Source organism: Monodon monoceros, unplaced genomic scaffold (assembly GCF_005190385.1).
Source record: "Monodon monoceros isolate NGI ecotype Baffin Bay Population unplaced genomic scaffold, NGI_Narwhal_1 Super_Scaffold_21, whole genome shotgun sequence".
NCBI lineage: Eukaryota > Metazoa > Chordata > Mammalia > Artiodactyla > Monodontidae > Monodon > Monodon monoceros.
In genome coordinates this window covers 69,622,474-69,642,364 of record NW_021703778.1, presented here as the reverse complement: position 1 = coordinate 69,642,364, position 19,891 = coordinate 69,622,474, and the positions used below count along the sequence as shown (strand labels likewise).

The window sequence follows — 19,891 nt, the reverse complement described above, 5'->3', positions numbered from 1 at the left end:
TGTGGGTGTTCCTGATGGTACAGGGTCACTGAGAGAACCACCTTGACTCAACAGCCTACTGGGGATGTCCCTGGTTCATTTCAATCACATGCACTGAATTGCTCACAGCCAGCGCTGGGAACCTGGGTTTCAAGCCCATGCCAACCCTTAAGAGCTCTGGGACCTGGAGCAGTCACCTCACTTGCCTGAGCCTCAGCTTCTTCCTCTGTAAAATGGGAATAATAGTAATGCCCACCTCAAATGATTGGTAGCAGATTGAATGGAACATGCCTGGAAAGCCTTTAGCATAGTACCTGGCACATAGTTAATGCTTGATAAATAATAACATTATTTGTGAACAGGTGTGGCCACACAGTGAAGCAATGGAGACAGTGGAAGAAGCATCTGACTCAGAGTCAGAAACTTTGGGGTCTGGTCTCAGGCATGCCCCTAGCTTTCTGTGTGGTCTTGGGCAACTTCCTTCCTTCCCTGGTCTTTACACAGATGGCAAATTAGGGGAAGGAGGCAGAGACAGAGGTTTAGCCACCCTATATCCATTCTCCCCTTCTTCTTTGCTAGCACGGTCCTGATTGGGGCAGCAAGGTACTATATCCATATTTCCCAACTTCCCTTATAGGTAGGGCTAGCCCTGTGACCAATTCTGGTCAATGAGATGAAAGCCAAAGTTGTTCTCTTCTTGGATGGGGTTCCCAGGAAGTCTCCTTTAAAAGGGAGTTGACTCATCTGGCAAGCACCCCTTCCACCCTTCTCCTTCTCACCTAGAATGTGACCCTGATGGTTGGAGCTCCAGCAGCCATCTCGTGACCATGAGGTGACCTTAAGGGTGGAAGCCACTTGCAGAGCCACCTGGCCGAGCAGAAAGATAGAAGATGCCATTGTGGAATTGTTGCTCCAGCCCTGACCACCCTGGATTTTGCAGCACATGCGAAAAAAATAAGCCTTATCTTTTGTTTCGTTTTTGTTTTTGTTAAGCCTTAGCTTTCGGTGGTCTTGGTTACTTGATGCCAAATGCTACTCCTCACTAATACAGCGTTCCCTTCTCTATCAGAATTGTAAAAGCTTGATCTCTGAGTGAGTCAAAACTGCCTGCTCACTACCTTTCTGCACCAGGAGAGACCCCTCAGACTATGACAATGTCACATTACCCTCACCCTGACTCCAGCCCCAGTCGGCTCACTCAGCTCAGGATCTTCCCTACAGAACCAAGAACCCCATATTTCTAGCCTGTAAGTCTCAAAACCTGAGGAGATAAGCAGTAGCCCCTTCTCACAGAGAGAGAGGCCCCTGGTCTACATACTTTCCAAGTGTCTGTACAGGAGTCCATCTGTTGACTGTCCACGGTAGGAGGAGACAGACTGGGGAGGAGGTTTATTTATGACAGTTCTGGTAGAGTGGAAAATTCAAGGATTTGCTGCTGAAATACCTGGTCTGAATCCCTGTTCTGTTCCTTACTGATTGTTTGACTCTCTAGACTGAATGTTTGTGTCCCCCCAGAGTTCACATGTTGAAACCTAAGGGCCAATGTTTTGGTATTAGGAGATGTGGGGCTTTTAGGAGGTGATTAGGTCATGAGGGCAGAGCTCTCATAAATGGGATTAGTGCCCTCAGGAAAGAGGCCCCAGAGAACGCTCTAGCCTCTTCTGCCGTGTGAGGTTACAGTGAAAAGACAGCCATCTATGAGGAGGCGAGCTCTTACCAAACGCCTAATCCGCCAGCACCTTGATCTTGACTTTCCAGCCTCTAGAACTGTGAGAAATGAATTTCTGTTGTTTATAAGCCACCCAGTCTATGGCATTTTGTTATGGCAGCCCAAACACACAAAGACAGTGACCTCTGGAAAGTGACCTTTGGACGGTGACTCTCTAAGTCTCTCTGGACCTTGGTTTTCTCATCTGTAAAATGAGCATAATAATAATGATACTGTACCCATTCTGTAGGGGATGGGGGGAGGAAATGAGATGGATGTGAAATGTACTGTAAGTTGAAAGTGCAGTACACTCGAGTTGTGATTATTGTCAGAGGTCATTTTTTTAGCCAATCTGTATGTCTTTCCTGAGCTCCTTCTCTGAGCCCAGCCCTAGTAGGTATGGTGAGGGGAATACCAGAAAGCACAAGCCAGTGTCCTCCATTTTACAGAGGAGGAAATGGAGGCTCAGAGAGGGTAAGGCACTTGCCTAAGGCCACAAAGCTAAAGAGTGGAGGTACTGGGATTTGAGCCTAGCTGTCTGAATCCAAAGACTGCCATGGCCTCGCTACACAGAGGTCAAGAGCTATGGCCAAATCCAGCCACCAGTTGATTTTACAAATAAAGTCTTACTGGACCACAGACACACTCATTGGTTTACACCTTGTCTATGGCTGCTTTTGCATTACAGCGACAGAGTTGGGTAGATGCAACAGAGGTTGTATGGCTAGCAAACCTTAAAATATTTACTCCCTGGCCCTTTACAGAAAAAGTTTTCTGAAACCTGATCTACAGCTTCCAGTCTGTTCGCCACCACTGAACACCTCTTGCATGCCTGACACTGCTGGGTGCTGGTGATTCGGAGACAAATTAGCTGTGGACCCGCCTGCTTCCCAGGTTAGCAGTGAGGCTGGCCCCATTTCACAGATGAGGAGACTGAGATCCGGAACCACCGTGCTTCCCTTGATCCCCGAGAGATATGTGGCTGAAATGGACCAAACTCCAGTCTGGCACCTCGCTCTGTCCCACTCCACCTCGTGGGAACTCTGCAGGCTCCATGGGAAGGGCCCACACACCCACATCAGGACACAACAGGGAGAAAGGGATGGGGATTATGGGGGGATTCGTTCTCCCTCTCCCCCTGTCTCTTTCAATCCCTTCCATCAATTCCCACTTATGGGAAAGCCAGGGTAGGTTACAGCACCTTGTTTGGGAAGGAAAATAATGATACTAATGACCACTAATTCAAGGCCAGTTACCAAGTGCTACCACGTGATAAGCATGGTAGATACTTTCTTCTTTTAATCTTACAGTGACACTGACAGGTGGGTGTTATAATTCCCCTCCCTGTTTTCTAGCTGGGGAAATGGAGACCACAGGGTTCGAATGACTCATTCAAGGTCACAGAGTTCACAGAACTAGGAAGAGGTAGAGCCAGAGTTACAACCCAGGTCTGTCTGCTTCTGACGTCCAGACAGGACACCCCTCCCATCTTTACGTTCACGGTTCGGAGCTGGGGGACAATGAGAATGGCTTTGCTCACTTGGAAAAATTTATGCAGGGGGAGAAGTTTGTTCCTGGGTCTCTCGGTCATGCTGTTTGGGGGGCTTTGACCCTCAACCATGAGCTCTCCTGCTTCCCTCAGTCTCTCACAGGTCACTTCAGCACCCTGGGGAGGCAAGCACCAAGAACAAGGCCCCTCCCAGGAGCATCTGCTCTTTAAAGGGGATTAAACTACAAAGGTAACTGGTTTTAAGGGTGAAATTTGAGGCCTCTGCTGGCCAGGCATAGGGGGCAAAGCCTTCCTGGGCCCCTGAAGAAACACCCTAGAGGATACACTCTCTGTGACTTCTTACAAGGCAGGCATCAGGCTTAAAGCCACAGGGAGGCGGCGGCGGTTGTCCCTCTGCCTCCAAGACCTCGGCTAAGTCCTTCCACTTCTCTGAACCTCAGATTCTTCTTCTAAAACAAGAGGATGTTGGGTTAGTGAGCGTTTGCATCCCAGGTTGTGTGGCCTACTGCAAGCCGGGGGATGGAAAGAGAAGCTAGCTTTCAAAGCTGTTACAGGTGAAAGTGTTAGGAGGGGAGCAGACTCCAGGTGGTCACTTGGCCTCTTGGGACCCATCGTCACTCACCTGGGTCTCCATCATCCTTGCCCAAGCATTGTCCCTCCCCACCCTTAGTCCACACACTTGGGCCATCCTTCTCACTCCTGCATCGAGACAATCAAGAGGGAGCCCTGGAGAATCCCTGGGAAAACGACTCACAGTCCTGGTCCTCTGCCTGTCTTCTCCACTGACAGAGGTCACCTCCACTCGACAGCCAGGCTGGGCACCCACCCCGTGCCCCTCACAGGACGCCTGAACCCACATCCCCGCCCTATCTCCATCCCTCGAGTACCAGACACTCCACCTTGCTCACCACCCAAAACCCCAGAGCCCTTCCCAGCCCCTCTGCCCCCACTCACCTCGCTGGCGTGTTTACTTAAGGCTGAATTCTATATCTGGAAGTTCATTAATTATTTTGTGGGTGCCCAAACGCAGATCATTTGCGCTTATCCTCAACTAAATAAGTCAGGTCCTAAGAGGTAGTGCCATGGGTAGTGGAATGTAAACAAACACATTCTACCTCAATAAACATGCTAATTTCCAGCTATAATATTCACAAGTAAAAGATCCATCACGGCGACCCTATTTGGCAAAGGCAGCGGGCCTCATCCGTCAACGAGGGAGGCCCCCGCCAGTTCTCTGCGGGAGGGAAATAGTACAGCTTAACTTGCTTGATGACGCCCTCGGGGGGGAAACATGAGCCTCACAAATGAGTGTGGAAATGTGATAAAAGGATAATCTTGCATAAGTGAGCCTGTGTCATCATTACCTGCACTGACCAAGGCCAGGCGCAGGCTTTGAGTGACGGAGTCACGTTTCATATAAATGAAGGCCGAGGGGTCTGTGCACCAGGCCAGCGAGAGCTCCCTGTCCCACTGGCCACCCTCGCCCAAGGCTGCCCCCCAGGATGCGGGTAGGGCCATGCGGAGGCTTCAGCCCTGCCTGGGGCTGGGGGTGCTGGAGTGGGAAAAGCAAGGACAGCCCAGGCCCTGCCTGAGCCCTAGGGCACCCTTGGCAAATGCTGCCATCAGAAGGGCTCTTGGCCCTTTTCACGACCTCATAGGAAAATTAAGGCATCTGTTAGCCTATTTACTCAATAATACATACTGGCCACCTAGTAAGTGCCAAGGCACTGAGACGGGCACTTGGAAAAATCAAAATAAGATGAAGGCTTTGCTTTTAAGAATTTGCTTTGCCTTAGGGAAGCAATGCAAGTGCTCACTGCCTGCTTGGTCTGTGGTCAAGTGCGGAGGGTACTCAGGATGGAAAGACGTGGTGGGCCTGTGTATGGCGGGAAAGGTCAAGGCCACTGGTACATAAAGGACAGCGGGGCACTCGGTCAGGTGAATGGTGACAAGCCGGGACCCGCCCTCTCCTTGCTGCCCCTCTCAGTGCCCTCCCCATCCTCAAAGCTCTCAGGGACACGGGCCCTGCCCCCACCCGTAGGTGTGCACCTCCGTCCTTGCCTGTGAGTCCTTTTAGCAAACGACAAGGATGGGGGTCAAATGCACACAACTTGTACACCATTGTAGAAAAGATGTGGTGATGTTGATGCTCCTTCCTGATCCTCCCCTCCCAGAACCATGCTGTGGGTGCCCCATCCATCCCGCCTGCTAGGAGCGTTGGCAACTACAGCTGACAGCCACCCTCTTCCACAGAGAACTGCCTTTGGCCGAAGAGCAGCCACCTCACCTGGGAGATCACCTCCGCCTGCCCCTCTGACGTCAGACTAAGTGACTCAGGGGTACAGAGTCTGGCCCCATGGACTGAAGGGGTTGGGGGTCATGCTCTGGGGGGCAGTTCCCACTCCAGAGCTCCCCGTGGACCAGGCTGAGGCTGGACTCCAGCTGCACCCACATCCTTGCTGCCCCATCCTGCTTCCCTCTCTCATTTCTCTGGAGAACTTGCCCCTTAATAAGCTGTGTGTGTCCAAACAACCCAATCAGTAAAATGGGCAGAAGATCTAAACAGATGTTTCTCCAAAGAAGACGTACAGATGGCCCAAAAGCACATGAAAAGATGCTCAACATCACTAATTATCAGAGAAATGCAAATCAAAGCTACAATGAGGTACCACCTTACACTGGTCAGAATGGCCATCATCAAAAAGTCTACAAACAATAAATGCTGGAGAGGGTGTGGAGAAAAGGGAACCCTCCTGCACTGTTGGGGGGAATGTAAATTGGTACAGCCACTATGGAGAACAGTATGGAGGTTCCCTAAAAAACTAAAAACAGAGCCACCATATGATCCAGCAATCCCACTCCTGGGCATATATCTGGAGAAAACCATCATTTGAAAAGATAAATGTACCCCAGTGTTCATTACAGCTCTATTTACAATAGCCAGGACATGGAAGCAACCTAAATGTCCATCGACAGAGGAATGGATAAAGAAGATGTGGTACGCATATACGATGGAATATTGGCCATAATAGAAAATAATAACAACAATAATGCCATTTGCAGCAACATGGATGGACCTAGAGATTGTCTTACTGAGTGAAGTAAGTCAGACAGAGACAAATATCATATGACATCGCTTGTGTGTGGAATCTAAAAAAATGGTACAGATGAACCTACTTACAGAACAGAAAGAAGAGTCACAGATGTAGAAAACAAACTTATGGTTACCAAAGGGGAGACGTAGTGGGGAGGGATCAATCAGGAGCTTGGGATGAAAATATACACACTGCTATACATAAAACAGATAACCAACAAGGACCTACTGTCTAGCACAGGAAGCTGTACTCAGTATTCTGTGATAACCTATATGAGAAAAGAATCTAAAAAAGAATGAACATATGTATACGTATAACCAAATCACTTTGCTGTACACCTGAAACGAACACAACATTGTAAATCAACTCTACTCCAATAAAATGAAAATTTAAAAGGAAGATTGGAAATGATTGCCCTAAGTAGATAAAAATAGCTGCGTATTGCGGGCAATGCATTTTCCTACACCACACAGATGTACAGAACATACTTCCTTTAATCATTTGCCAACTTTTTTTCTAGTTATGAAAATAAGAATGATGACAAATAAGAAATGCTTTTTCTTAAGAATGTAAAAAAAAATAAGCCGTGTGTGTCCAAATCTCCATCTCAGGCTCTGCTCTTAGGGAGCCCAACCTAGGCACCCCATTTTCCCTTTCAGTACCTGGTGCCTGTGTGCTGTCTCCTCAAAGGCAGACTTGGAAACAGCCTATCACAACACAGCGCACAGGGGGCAGTACCCCTGTTATGACTAAAGTGCTGGGGGGCTCAGACAGAGGACAGCTGAACGTGCCTCAGAGAGCCAGGAAGGGCTTCTCAGAGAAGGGGTGAGTGAGCTGGGAAGGGTGTTCTAGGCAGAGGGAACAGCAAGCCCTTGAATTTCCAAAGCACTTCCAAGTATCACGTCACAGCAAACAGAACCAGGGATGTAAAGTGGAAAGAGCTTGCTTTAGAAGCCCCCAGAATCACCACCAGGGCCAAGGGGTGGCCAGGCCCTCCTCCTGCAGTAATGCCTGTTGCAGGAATGACTGAATGTATGTAAGCAAGTGAGCAAAATCACTGTGACTGTCTCTCCTGTGGACATTTTATCCACCTGCCGTTTTCCCGTGGTGCCTGCTCCCTCACGAGACCAGAAATTCCTTTACAACAGGGACTTTGGCATCGGGGTGTCACCACAAGGCCTAGTCCTGCTCTTTGCACAGAGCTGATGCTCAGGAAATACCTGTTCCATGGTTTTGCCTTGAGAGGAGAAGAAGGGGGTGCTTAGGTCAAGACCTTCATTCATTCACCAAACAACTCTGTGATGAGACCGTAGCATCCGTGACCAAGAAATAAGGAAGAGAGGAAACTACTCTGTGCACCTACTGTGTGCAGGAATTGTACTAGGTGATTTTCTGTGCTGCCATTTAAACCTCACGATAACCTGGAGGTGGGTATTACAATATTATTGCCATTCTACAGATGGTGAAACCCAGTGGGAGCAGATGCCTAACTGACATGTTAGGTGTACCTAGGTCCAGAGTCTGTGGTCTTTGCATCTTCTCTCCCTTCCTTCAACCCTATCAGAGGACATTTTAAAATCAAAGTTGCAGAGGCCTGGAATGGGTTAACCAGATCTCTCTAGAGGCGGAGGATCTGGAAGTCCTCTGGGGATCCCTTTCGGCAGAGAATCCTCTGATTCACGCCGCCTGGGCCCGAGGAGCCCTGATGGGCAGGAGATCCCCGTCCCAGGCTGAGGCCAGCTCTCCTGAGGCCCATCCAAAACCGTGCCTCTAACAGAGAGAGAGAGCCATGCTTCCAGGGATTGTATGATTCAGAACCTACTTTAGGGTTAATGTTCTGAAGGGTGGAAAAAAAAAAAAAAGTATAAATGCTGTTGAAAAACTGAGCTGACGAGCTCCTGGGAAACCTGAGCCATACAAGTCTTAGTCAAAAGCGCTGGCTGAGAAAGCGCTGGCCCCTGCCAAGCCCGGCGAATGGAAGCTTGCACATTCCCAGGCTGCGTGTTTCAAATACTTTCCGTGGTTTCGCCAGTGGAGGGCCAGGAGAGAAGAATCTGTCGTTACCAACTTGGGTCTGCAAAACAGCTTGGCTGGCGGGGAGCCGTGAAATCGCAGGAGGTGGGAAACCTGACTCAGAGCTTCAGGGACGCGGGGAAAGTGCAGGGGGGAGGGGGCAACCCGACCCGACCTCAGACCTGTGGAGGGGGGCATGGTTGGTGGGAAGGGTGGGGGAGGGACGCGATCCTTTGACTCATGATGGTTCTTGCCGGCTCACCACCGTGACCACCCCTCCCTCTGGCGTGACAGCCGATGTGGTTTCCTGAACATCCTTCGGCAGTCCAAACTGCTGTCGAGCACCTACTAGGTGCCACGCATCATGCTATCTGATACAACAAGCCTAGGATGTTAGCACGCTGATATCACATGCCTATTTTTCAAACAAGGAAACTGAGAGCCATAAAGACACAGGCATCACCCCATACCACACAAATGGCCAAAACATCGCTCATCCTTTGTGTATAAAGGGGCTACCATGTGCAAAGATGGCAATGCAAAGATGGAGATGATAAGGCCTTTTTCAGAGAAGGGCTCAAAAGTTTCATAGATGTAAACCAATTGATGTTTTTCAAGGTATCTCTGCATCTACTACCAAAGTTTTCTTATTAAACCGTGTGAAGGAGGAGGGACAAGGATGATTGACAGACCTGACAACAGAGGTGGGGGAGGGGAGGGATGGGTGGCAGAAAGAGCCCTGGGTGACAAGTCTCGGTCCAGCCTGTCGCTAACTCACAGCGTGACCCAGGGGAAGTCACTTCAGTCCCTTTGGGTCTAGGTTTCTGAAGAATATGCTGTCCATGAGCGCACAACCTCCTTTTGTAAGCGCTGTTTGCTACACACCGTTGTCATCACGCCACTGGCTTCCTGTCCCCTCGAACAGGACAACTCTGAAGGGGTGCGTTACACGGAGCCCCGGTCACCTGCAGGGTCCTCTGCACATCAGGCACCCTGTGTTGTCTCCTTTCATTCCCCCTCTCACATCCCCACTGGCGCTTCCTGAGATCACCTCCCAAATAAACTACTAGCACTCAAATCTGGTTTCGGGCTCCGTTTCCTGGGGGGAGCCAAACTGAAATACCTTCCTTGTCTGTAAAGGAGGAATCCAGGCCAGAAGGGGCTTTAGCCATCATCTGTGACAACCCCCTTGCTGTACATAGAGAGTGACTGAGGCCTGAAAAGGAGGAGCTGCCACCTCACTAGCTGTGACCTTCCCCGTCTCTTCCCCAGGTCTCAGGAGGTAAGGCCCAGGGTACGGGGGCAGTCGGGCACCGATCTCGGGGTGCCCCTGGGCTATGAATCCCCTGTTGACCCCTACCCACAGCCTAAGTGGCCCCTCGGGATGCCCTGAGGACACGGGCCCTGTGGAGGGAACTGCAGAGGGGAGTGGGCAGCAGAAGGCCTGGGGGCCTCGGCCCCCTTCCTCGGCACCTTCACCTGGCAGCCGCCCATCTCCCCAGGCCCCACTCCTCCACTCTGCCTCATACGCGTAGGTGAAACCACACGAAACGCCCTCTGCTCTCCGGCCTCGAGCCCCCAAACGTGCTGCTCCCTCTAGCTAGACAGTGCTTCAGGGCCCCCCCATCCCAGGCCAACTCCTCCTCTGCCTTCCAAGGGGCTCAGGCTTCTCCAGCTCCGCGTAGCCTTCCCTGACATCTGCCACGCTCTCACCATCAGCAGTCACCCACTCCCCCTGCCCCTCCATGGGGTCTGGAAGACCCTCCAGCACTGCACCCAGCGAGTCGTCCCTGGGGAACCACTGTGATGAGTCTGTACTATGTCTTCCCATTAGCTCTCCAAGGGCCAGACTCGGGCTCAGGGACATTTCTCTTTGTTTGCTTGTTTAAGAAAAGTTTTACTAATGCGTTACTATTTCAGCAAAGTTATTGCAATGGGTTTAAAAGGCAGACAGACACCCTATTATAGGCTATAAAGTAACAAGTTTCATACAACTGAAATATTACATAGAGCTATGGGATTTACTGAATAACTAACAGACCCATAAAAGAAATTAAATCTGAAAGGTTAAATCCAGCATTAGCACCTACAATATCTGACAGTAAAACTTTTAACCGTTTCATTCTCTCCTAGTACATGTCCTAACTTTCTCCCAAATACAGGGCTCTCAAACCCTAAAGATGAAGGGCACAGGAAGTCCCAATACTAAGAACACACAGACAAAAAGAAGAACTAGAAACAGTGACCCAGGCTTGAGAGTTTTAGTTGGAAACCACTTAACTTACTGAACTTGAACCAATCATAGTATTTCTGTGCACTGAATACCGTATATGAGGAAAGTCTAGGAATCATATGGTTTGCCAGTAGGGATAGTTAAAAATTAGCAATATATAGTATTATTCCTATCAAATTTTTTTCTCTTAAGTTATATTTATAACAAAACGATAATTAAAATATTTATTAACACTTGCTCATTCAGGGACACAGCAGGGACATTTGTGTTTGATGGTTTAGCATCCACTTTATTGTGCTTACTTATTTTTATAAGGAACAAGCAACACATACCACATCTTCCCAATATTCAAGGTAATGCAGTTAATAACAGAATTCTCAAAAAAAAAAAAAAACCCAAAAAACAAAAACCTGGAAATTGCATTAAATACTGCTTTAATCAGGAATTGCTATAATAAAACAAGTAACATTATACATTATTTTTCCAATGAGCTTCAGTTTGAGAATCTGAACAGCAGAACTTGATCTTTAAGCTTTGAGTCATGGCAAAACTGGTAATTCTCTGAAATCTTGGAGATGCATTAGCAAAACCAGACACAGCCCACCCCTCACCAAAATCCTGGAGAAAAGCGTTTTATGAATCTGGGGGAGTAAGACTGAGCACTGGCTAGTTTACGACTTGCTGAAGCCCAGGGAATGACGAGAGCCACTGGCACTGCTGGCAGGTAAGAAATAAACTGTGTTGGGCTGACCAACTGCATATTTTATTAATGGCTTTGAATTAAAAAAGTGAAATGCTTCACTGCGTTTTCTCAAAAACTAATCAAAAGATTACAGAGTCCTCCACCATTTGGAGACACAAAGTGGATGCTGAGCGACTAGCAGTCACTCCAGGTGTGGAATTCTAGAAAGTCAGTCCTTGGAGCGAATGGCACCGTGGCTCTGGCAGCAGATACGAGGGAATGATGCTCTGGAGAGGAGGTGGGGGGCACTCTGCGGTCGGCCGGTGCACAGATGAGGGTCCCAGCTGGAGGTGGGCCTTTAATTCTATGGTTTATCTTCCACTGCTCATGCCTCTGTCTTCATAAATAGTAATTTCAATAACTCGAAGTCCTCTCTCGATGGGATCTGTCAGGAGGAGGCCTTGGGGAGCATAGATCTTCTCGTTCTGCCCTTGAATGTATTTGGAGACTTTCTTCAGAACCTTCTCGTAGTGAGTTTCCATGCACAGGAAGTTGGTGTACACTGTTAGACAAGCCAGGCAGCCTTCAAGATAGGACTGGCCCCCGAGCTTCTCTGCTTCAGCATAAAGGTTATTTAGAGTTCGAACTGTTTCTTCAAATTGTTGCCTGTCAATCCGGTTCTCCAGCTCCGCGGGGAACTTGGTCTGGAACTGGCAGCGGGTGCCACTGCTGTAGTCTCGCTGAATAAAAACCTTCCCGGACACTGGTGCCTGCTGCGGCCTCATGGCGAGGACAGGACGGGCCGCGCCCCCGCTGCCCTCCAGCGGCTGTCGCACCGCCTTCAGGGACATTTTTATCCTCAGATGCTGGCTCTTACAGCTCTAGAAATGTTTGCTGAGTGAAGAAGTGTAGGAAAATCATTCAAAACTTGTGGAGACCCCAGAATCGTTGTCCTTTCCCCATCTTTGTTGTCTTTTTCCTTGCTTGGTCATGGAAACAACAGGGCCAAGGAGAAGCTGTTACAGAGCAGTGAGAAGGCTGTTGGTGGGGCAGGGGAGCAGCAGGCCAGCCGGGCTCGGTGGGAGAAGGGAGCCGGAGGGGCTGGGCAGGCAGCGGGTATTGGGCTTCACCTGCAGGAAGCCTGATGGGGAGACCAAGGCCAGGGATCTGGGACCCCAGACCAGAGCCTCAGAAGGCCAATTCTGCCACATTACACAGCTCCATTCACTGTCAGAGATGAGCAAGGAAGCGGTCCTGTGACAGGTCCCTTCCTGGGACAATTTTCTAAAAGTGCAGTGATTTTAAAAGCTTTTCTAACTAGAATGCAAACAAAATCCCACCTAGACATCCAACATGTAAATAATTGCCCTGGTTGAAGCGGGGGACACATGGGGTGGAGTTGCCAGTCCTCTCGACGATCCCTTATCCTGAGGCAAACCACTCTGGGAGTCCCCTAGGGCTCCACAGAGCTGTTTAGAAACCACTAGCCAAGTGGCAAGAGCTGGATTGTGTCAGAGGACCCAGGTTCTAGTTCCACTCTGCTATTTCAGGCTGTGTGACTCTGGACAAGTTACCTCACCTCTCTGGGCATAGGTTTCTTCAACCCCACAATGGAAAAGTTAACATCTGCCTCACAGGGTTGCTGAGAGGCTCAAAGGGGTGATAACCAGGGAAGCTTGGCACCCTACTGTGGTCACACATATAATTTGTCGGAGGCCCAGAAGGACATGAGAAATTCTGTGTCATCTTGAAAGAGGAGCTCTTGGAGGCACTAGGCCCTGGGCTGCAGAACAGACACATGGCTGTGAGACTCACGGTTGCCTTTCTTCCTGGGATTTCAGGCCCGAAGTGTTCACGAGGTACCCCTTCGCCCCAGACCTCATTACCCAGCCAGCTGGGGCCCTCGCACAGTCACTGCTTCTCTTCCCGGGGTGTGGGGCTGGGACACGTGAGCATGGAAAATTCTTCCCCTCACTGCTCCACCAGCTGAACCCCAGCAAACCTCAGTCCCAGCCCAGGACTGTGTACCCCTAAAGGGAAATGGAAGCAGAGCGCTCTGGCTCCAGGAATCCACTAATGGAACCTTGTTAATTACTATGTAAATTACTTTAATAGCCTGGATCCCCCTCAGACATTGTTTAGGGGTCTCCTGGAGGGGAAGGAGCAGCCTTTCCTTGGCCCAAGACTCCCATGTACGGTTTCCCACAGGGCAGGAATAGATGCACAGATGGGGAACTAGAGGAAAAGATGGATTCACAGCTGCCCCTGGTCCATGGGATCTTGAATGTGACACGGAGATGCAGGAACAGACTCCACCCTTGAAGGCTGGAACTGAAAAGGACCTAGGATGATCTCTAGGCCACCCTCACCCCCTTGCTGCATCCAGGAGAAACAAAAGCCCAGAACAGGTGAGTGACGTGTCCAAAGTCACACAGCAAGGTGATTGGTCAGGCAGGGACTAGTCTCCCACCTCCAGCCCAGGGGTTCTCAAACTGGCACTTGTGGGATGAGCTGGACCCGGGTGTCCTGCCTAAAACATCATATAGTGAGACTTTCCCAGTGTACAGAGGAAAAAAAATTAATTTAAAGAGAAGTATTTTCTTGATTTTAGGTTCAATGTATACTTTAAAAAAAAAAAGATACACTATCCTAGAGACATGATACATAGTTGTATTTTCTTCCATAAATGTGCTTTTGTATTATGGAATTATGTATGTTTGAATGTCACAGTGGTCTATGAGGAACACCATGACCTTACGATCCTCTGACCTGAAGGAAAACCTCAGCCCCGAGGCACTTATTTTTATCTCAATTTTCCAGATGGGGGAGGAGACACAGAGAGATGCTAACAGACTTGCCTCAGGACTTCTGACCTGTGCTCTTTCCACCACACAGCTTATTAGAAGTATGTATAAACAAAGAGTAAATAGGTTCTGGGAAAGGAGGTGGGGAATCATGAGGATAGTAATACTATGGGGGGCGGGGGGAGCTTCCCTGGTGGCGTAGTGCTTAAGAATCTACCTGCCAATGCAGGGGACACAGGTTCCAGCCCTGGTGCGGGAAGATCCCACATGCCATGGAGCAACTAAGCCTGTGCACCACAACTACTGAGCCTGCACTCTAGAGACTGCGAGCCACAACTACTGAGCCCATGAGACACAACTACTGAAGCCCGCGTGTCTAGAGCCCGTGCTCCGCAACAAGAGAAGCCACCGCAATGAGAAGCTTGCGCACCTCAACGAAGAGTAGCCCCCGCTCGTCGCAACTAGAGAAAGCCTGTGCGCACCAACAAAGACCCAACGTGGCCAAATATAAAATTAAAATTAATAATAATAATACTATGGGGCTGTTGCCTGGATGATGAGCTTGTGAGGAAGGCGTGTGAGTATTTAACAGGCTTCTCCTGGCTGCTCAGGGCACACGCTCCTCTCTGCAGCACAGGCTGTGTTTCAGCGGTCTGCTGACAAGATGAGGGCAGGACTGCAGTGGTTTTACCATAACTTTGAAACCCAGTTCCCTTACTGAGTTTATGATTAACGTCTCCGTCCCAAACTTCATTCCCTTTCTTGTCCCGCCCCCATTCCCCTCAGGATTGAAGAGTATCAAAGAAAAGCGGGGATTGAAATGAAGCAGGACCCTTTGGGGCCTTCTGGGTACAAAAACCCCTCCACATCCCCCGTTTCTTGTTTGTAGAAAAAGGCTTTAGTCTCCTCGGCTTCCCTGCGTTCCAAAGAGCAGACTCAAGCAGTTAACTATTAGGACAACAGAGCCACAGGCCTCCTAGTGCCTCCTCAGGGGATACAGATAACAATCTGATGCATATCTTTGAGTTGTTCTATAGAAACTAAGACTCCCACCCAGGTGGAGGGAGGATGGTGACTACATGCTGACCACAAGCACTAGACCCCAGACTGGTTGGAACCAGAAGGTTGTGATTCCTTAAACATCACCCTGTTACCTCACCACCAACAAATCAGAAGAAGGTCCACGGGCTGATCAGCTTCCTACGACCCTCTCCCCTCACACTGTCTTTAAAAACCCTTGCCTGAAAGCCATGGGGGAGATCGGGTCGTTGGAGCATGAGCTGCCTGTTCTCCTGGCTTGGCTCCCTGCAAATAAACCCTCACTTTGCTGCAAACCCCGCTGTCAGGGTTTGGCTTTCTGCACCTCAGGCACACGAGCCCTTGCTCAGCAACAACGTGGCAGTGCTGTGGCCACTTGTGTGACCTTGGCATGTAGCATCACCTCTCTGAGTCTTGGTTCCTTCATCTGAAAAATGAGAATAAGAATACTTGCCTCACAGGACGGCTGAAACAATGAAATGAGATGTGCTAGGCACCTGGGGCATGAAGTAATCACTCAGCTTCTCCCTCTTTCTGTCTCCAAGATGTAGATATAAATATTTTTCAATTACGTTCAGGCGCGCCAACTTGGGGTGTGTCACTGGGGACGTGCAGTAGGCCATCAAATCTCCCCCAGGCCCTTCCTTGCGATGCCTCTGACCAGAGGCCCTCAGTGCCCAGACAGGCTCCCCCAGAGCCTCCCTAACGTGCCCTGCAGTCCCAGCTCCTTCTGCCGGCCTCCAACCCTCCCCTCAGCCCTGCCACGCACCCCCCACCCCCACCCCCGCTCAGGAAGCCTTCTGTTGCCTCCGGAACCGGGTCCCCTTGTCCCCATTGCCTCTGACGAGGACACAGGCACCTCCTCCCCTTCTCTCCACAGCCTCAGACAGCTGCTTCAGCGCCACCTCAGCCTGGGGTTCCAGGTTCTGAGTATCTCCAGGAATCTACTGGAAGAAAAGGTAGGGCTGTCTGAACCTTGAGCTCTACCCCTAGAAATGGGAGAATAACACTGTTTCCACCACGACCACAGGAGGGGAGAGGTACTGGGGGCGGTGAAACCGCAGGGATTGTTAATGTTTGTGATCCGGTTAAAGACATAGATACGGATGTTCTGTATAAACCGTGCCAGGCTCCCCTCCGGGTGTCTGATGAGCTGTGCCCCCTGCTGAAGCTGCCCTCTCCTCCCTTCCTCACCTCAGAGGACATTTGCACAGAAAAACCCCTTCTCCCCGCCGGCAAGCATGGCTCCGAGTCCCTCCCCCCGTCCCAGCACTTCCCGAAGGTGGTTGCTTCCTGTTCGCCTCCTATCCCTGCACTGGGCTGAGCTCTGGGAAGGGAGGAGCCACATCTCGTTCACCAGGCCTTGCCCTGGTTTTGGCTGCACATAACAGAATCCAACTGAAGCTACTTAATGAGAAAGGGGAATTTGCTGGAAGGCCATGAATGTAGTTTAGGAGGGGCCCAAGGAGCGGCAGCTGGCCTCAGGGAGGTTGAAGCCAGAAACGGGTCTCCCTCTCGTCTTCCCCTTCATCTCTCAGCCCTGCTTCTTTCCCCTCTCTCTGCAGGATTTTATAACGAAGTTTATGCTCACCCCCCTAACACGATAGATGTACCATTTCCAAAGTGAGAAACGAACAGTCCACTGTGCTCAGTTTAAAAGTAAGTGGTCAAAAGCTGCTTAGAGAACCATAGGCCCTCCCGTTAAGCCCTTCCCCACGCAGAGGTTATAAAAGGGCAGGAGTCAGAGATTAAGGAGTTTGAGAAGGAGGATGTCTGTGGCGCTGGTCTGTGTGGTGTACGTCCTCACCATCATAACAGAAATGCTAACAGCTACTACTGATGGCGTGCTTATCATCTGGGAGGCCGCCATGCTTAGCACTGTACATGGACGATCTCATTCGACCCTTGCAACAGACATATGAGGGAGGTTCTATTATTATCCCCGTTTTACAGATGAGAAGACTGAGGGTTGAGAAGATTAATAACTCCCTAGTAAATTGCAGATCTGACTTCAAAGCCCTGAGTTATGCTGTGTCCTGTCAGCCTGTCGGTGTGGCACACGGCGTTCTTGTGTTACACACTACGAATCTGACAGTGTGCACTTACATATGGGCCCTCGGGGGTGCTATGCACACATGCATGTGTGTGGGCCAGTGTACGCCTGCAGTGGGAGACTTTGGAGGGGGTTACCCCCACGCTTCTGGGTCTGCCTGGTTCACACCCCCCAGCAGTGCTGCTGAAACTTTCCCCAGCCGCTGCTCTTTGGTGACCAGTTTTCTTAATGAAAAATTCAGCGAACAGGACTGGTTGTCAAGATCTGGGGAGGCCTGCACGCTCGGTGGCTTTGGCAGATGAAGCCCCAGAGAGAGGAGCCCCCAGTGCTCACTGTTCCTCTCCTCATCACGGGCTCCCGGGAGCCACACACAGGGAGAAATATGAGGCTTCGAAAGACCCAGGAGACCTCAGCAGCTGTCTTCTCTCAGTCATTCCCACCCTCCAGGCAGGCTTCCCCCAGCCTTGTTTGCAGCCCCCTCCTCAAAGTTGCCTTCAGGATACCGGCTTCATCCCCATCACAGGCCTGCTCCACAAACCTCCATGGCTCCCTACTACCCTAAACATAAAATGCACCTATACCCTGCTTCCCTCCACCACCTGGCCTCAACCAGCCTTTCTAGAAAACCTGTCCAGGTAGCTGCCAGGGCCAGCACCAGTTTGAAGGGAGAGATGTCCAGAGTGCAAAATTTAAGGACGCCCTTGCTCTCAGGGTCCAGCCCACAGCACTTACACTGGGTATCCCCCACCATCCCTGGCCCAGGCGCAGGCATACCCATGGGCTGCTCAGGCTGAACTAAAGGTGCTGCAGAAAATTCAAGTCTGGTCCAATAAAGCCTCCGAGTGCCAGCTCGGTGCTGGGCTTCCCCGGACATTCTGTCACTTGGCCTCAGAGCACCCCCGTTTTGAAAGCAGGTACCTCCCCGCCCTGAGTGTGACGCACTAAAGGCACAGAACCAGCTAGCAGCAAACAACGCGCGCTATAAGACCCCCTGGGTTGAAGACCCACCATGGGGAAGCTGCTGAAGGCCTCTATTACCTTGTTAACGCTCGAGATGATCCAGGGAAGTTGGTGCTGCCCGCCATCTTCATTGCTCACGGATTCCGGAATTGCCAATGCGCCTGCTCAATGAAATGTATTTTAACCCCCAATCAATACTCACTGTGCCTTCAGAGTCGCTGGCGGACATGCGCAGACTGGCCCCCCGTGCGCGTTCCCAGCTGAAGTCCAGCAAGCCGACCGATGCTCCGCCTTCCTGTTTCAGCTCACACTGTTAAACGTGTCCTTTCCGTGGTCCGTTTAGTGCTGAGCTCTTCACAATTTTGTGCTTTTTGTTGGAGATTTCGCTCTTTTTTTTTTTGGCCTCATGGTGTGGCATGAGGGATCTTCATTCTCCCTCCAGGGATCCAACCCATGCCCCCTGAAGTGGAAGCGTGTCTTAACCACTAGACCGCCAGAGAAGTCCCAATCCGCTATTTTAAATGGCCCCAAGCGTAGTGCTGAGTGCTTTCTAGTATTCCTAACTGAATGAAGGCTGTGCTGTGCCTTACAGAGAAAACAGGTATGTTCATTTTCAACAATATGTATTAAATAAGGTATCTGAACAGAAATACACATAAAACAAGGTTAGGTATTGATCAATTGAAAAAATGTGACCACAGGCTCAAAGAAACCTAATCGTGTATTTTCCCTAGGAATAATGGCTCAGTATTCAGTGTTCCCAACTACTTCACAGACCATGACTACCACGAATAATGAGAATCAGCTGTGTTTCCATTCTTTGCTGGTGAAGAAACTATGGCTCAGAGAGGCTAAGTCACCCATCTGGGCTTGCACAGCTAGTGAGTTGCAGGTCATTCTGAGAGGAGTCAGAAACAAGCCCTCTGCTTTTTCATAAGTTGGGGGTAAATGCTGGTGGCCTGGGACATAAGTGAGAGGGGCAGACGCAGACTTGGCATTAAATGGCATTATCTAAAGTTCTTTTTCATTTATCTTTTGATCCTTATGATCAGATACAAGTGAAAGCCTGGGCGTGGTGCAAGTCAGTCCTTAACACCTCTCAAATCCTTCTGCTAATTGCCCTTTTTTTTTAAGAATTCTTCTTTAAAATTTATTTATTTATTTATTTTTGGCTGTGTTGGGTCTTACTTGCGGCACTCGGGATCTTTCGTTGCGGCACGTGGGCTCTCTAGCTGCCCCACGGCATGTGGGATCTTAGTTCCCCAACCAGGGATGGATCCTGTGTCCCCTGCATTGCAAGACGTATTCTTAACCACTGGACCACCAGGGAAGTCCCTAACTGCCCTTTTTAATAAAGAAAGAGCAGCCCGCAGGTCCAGAGCCTCCGGCAGGTAGGAGGGTCTAGCTGGAATTTACTAACAATTATTTTTATACTTGCCTTCAAATAGAATACTTGCCATAAATAATGGGTCATTGTAATGGTTTTTAACTTTCAACAAAGTGATAGAAAGTTTCTTTTCAAATAGATCGGGTTAAGTAGAGGTGTAAATATTTAAAGAAAAATGTTAAGTAAATAATTGTAAGAAAAATGCCAAAAGTGGCATGTAGTGGTACCTGGACGAGGCAAAAATCAGGAAGGTGATCTGTGAATGGCTGATGTTTTGGAGGTGCTGGCAACATTCTGTTTCTCAATCTGAATGCTGAATATAAAAGGTGTACTAAAACATTTAGTGGTTTAAATCATAGTGGCTTAAACCAACAACAAATTAATTATTCTACAGTTCTAGAGGTCAAAAGTCCAAAATGGGTTGGTAGG

The 19,891-nt window shown here is 49.7% G+C and overlaps 1 protein-coding gene and 1 pseudogene across 1 annotated transcript in view; both read right to left on the bottom strand.

Moving 5' to 3' along the window:
• Positions 1-4,715, bottom strand: part of LOC114903841 (translation initiation factor IF-2-like) — a 222,226-nt gene extending 217,511 nt beyond the window's left edge. Inside the window, exon 1 of the mRNA XM_029237103.1 lies at positions 4,562-4,715. Within this exon, the coding sequence (XP_029092936.1) occupies positions 4,562-4,715 (154 nt within the window). The remainder of the gene's footprint in view (positions 1-4,561) is intronic.
• A 6,111-nt stretch (positions 4,716-10,826) lies between these two features.
• On the bottom strand, positions 10,827-14,238 carry LOC114904498 (annotated as a pseudogene).
• Between the last annotated feature and the right edge of the window lie 5,653 nt (positions 14,239-19,891).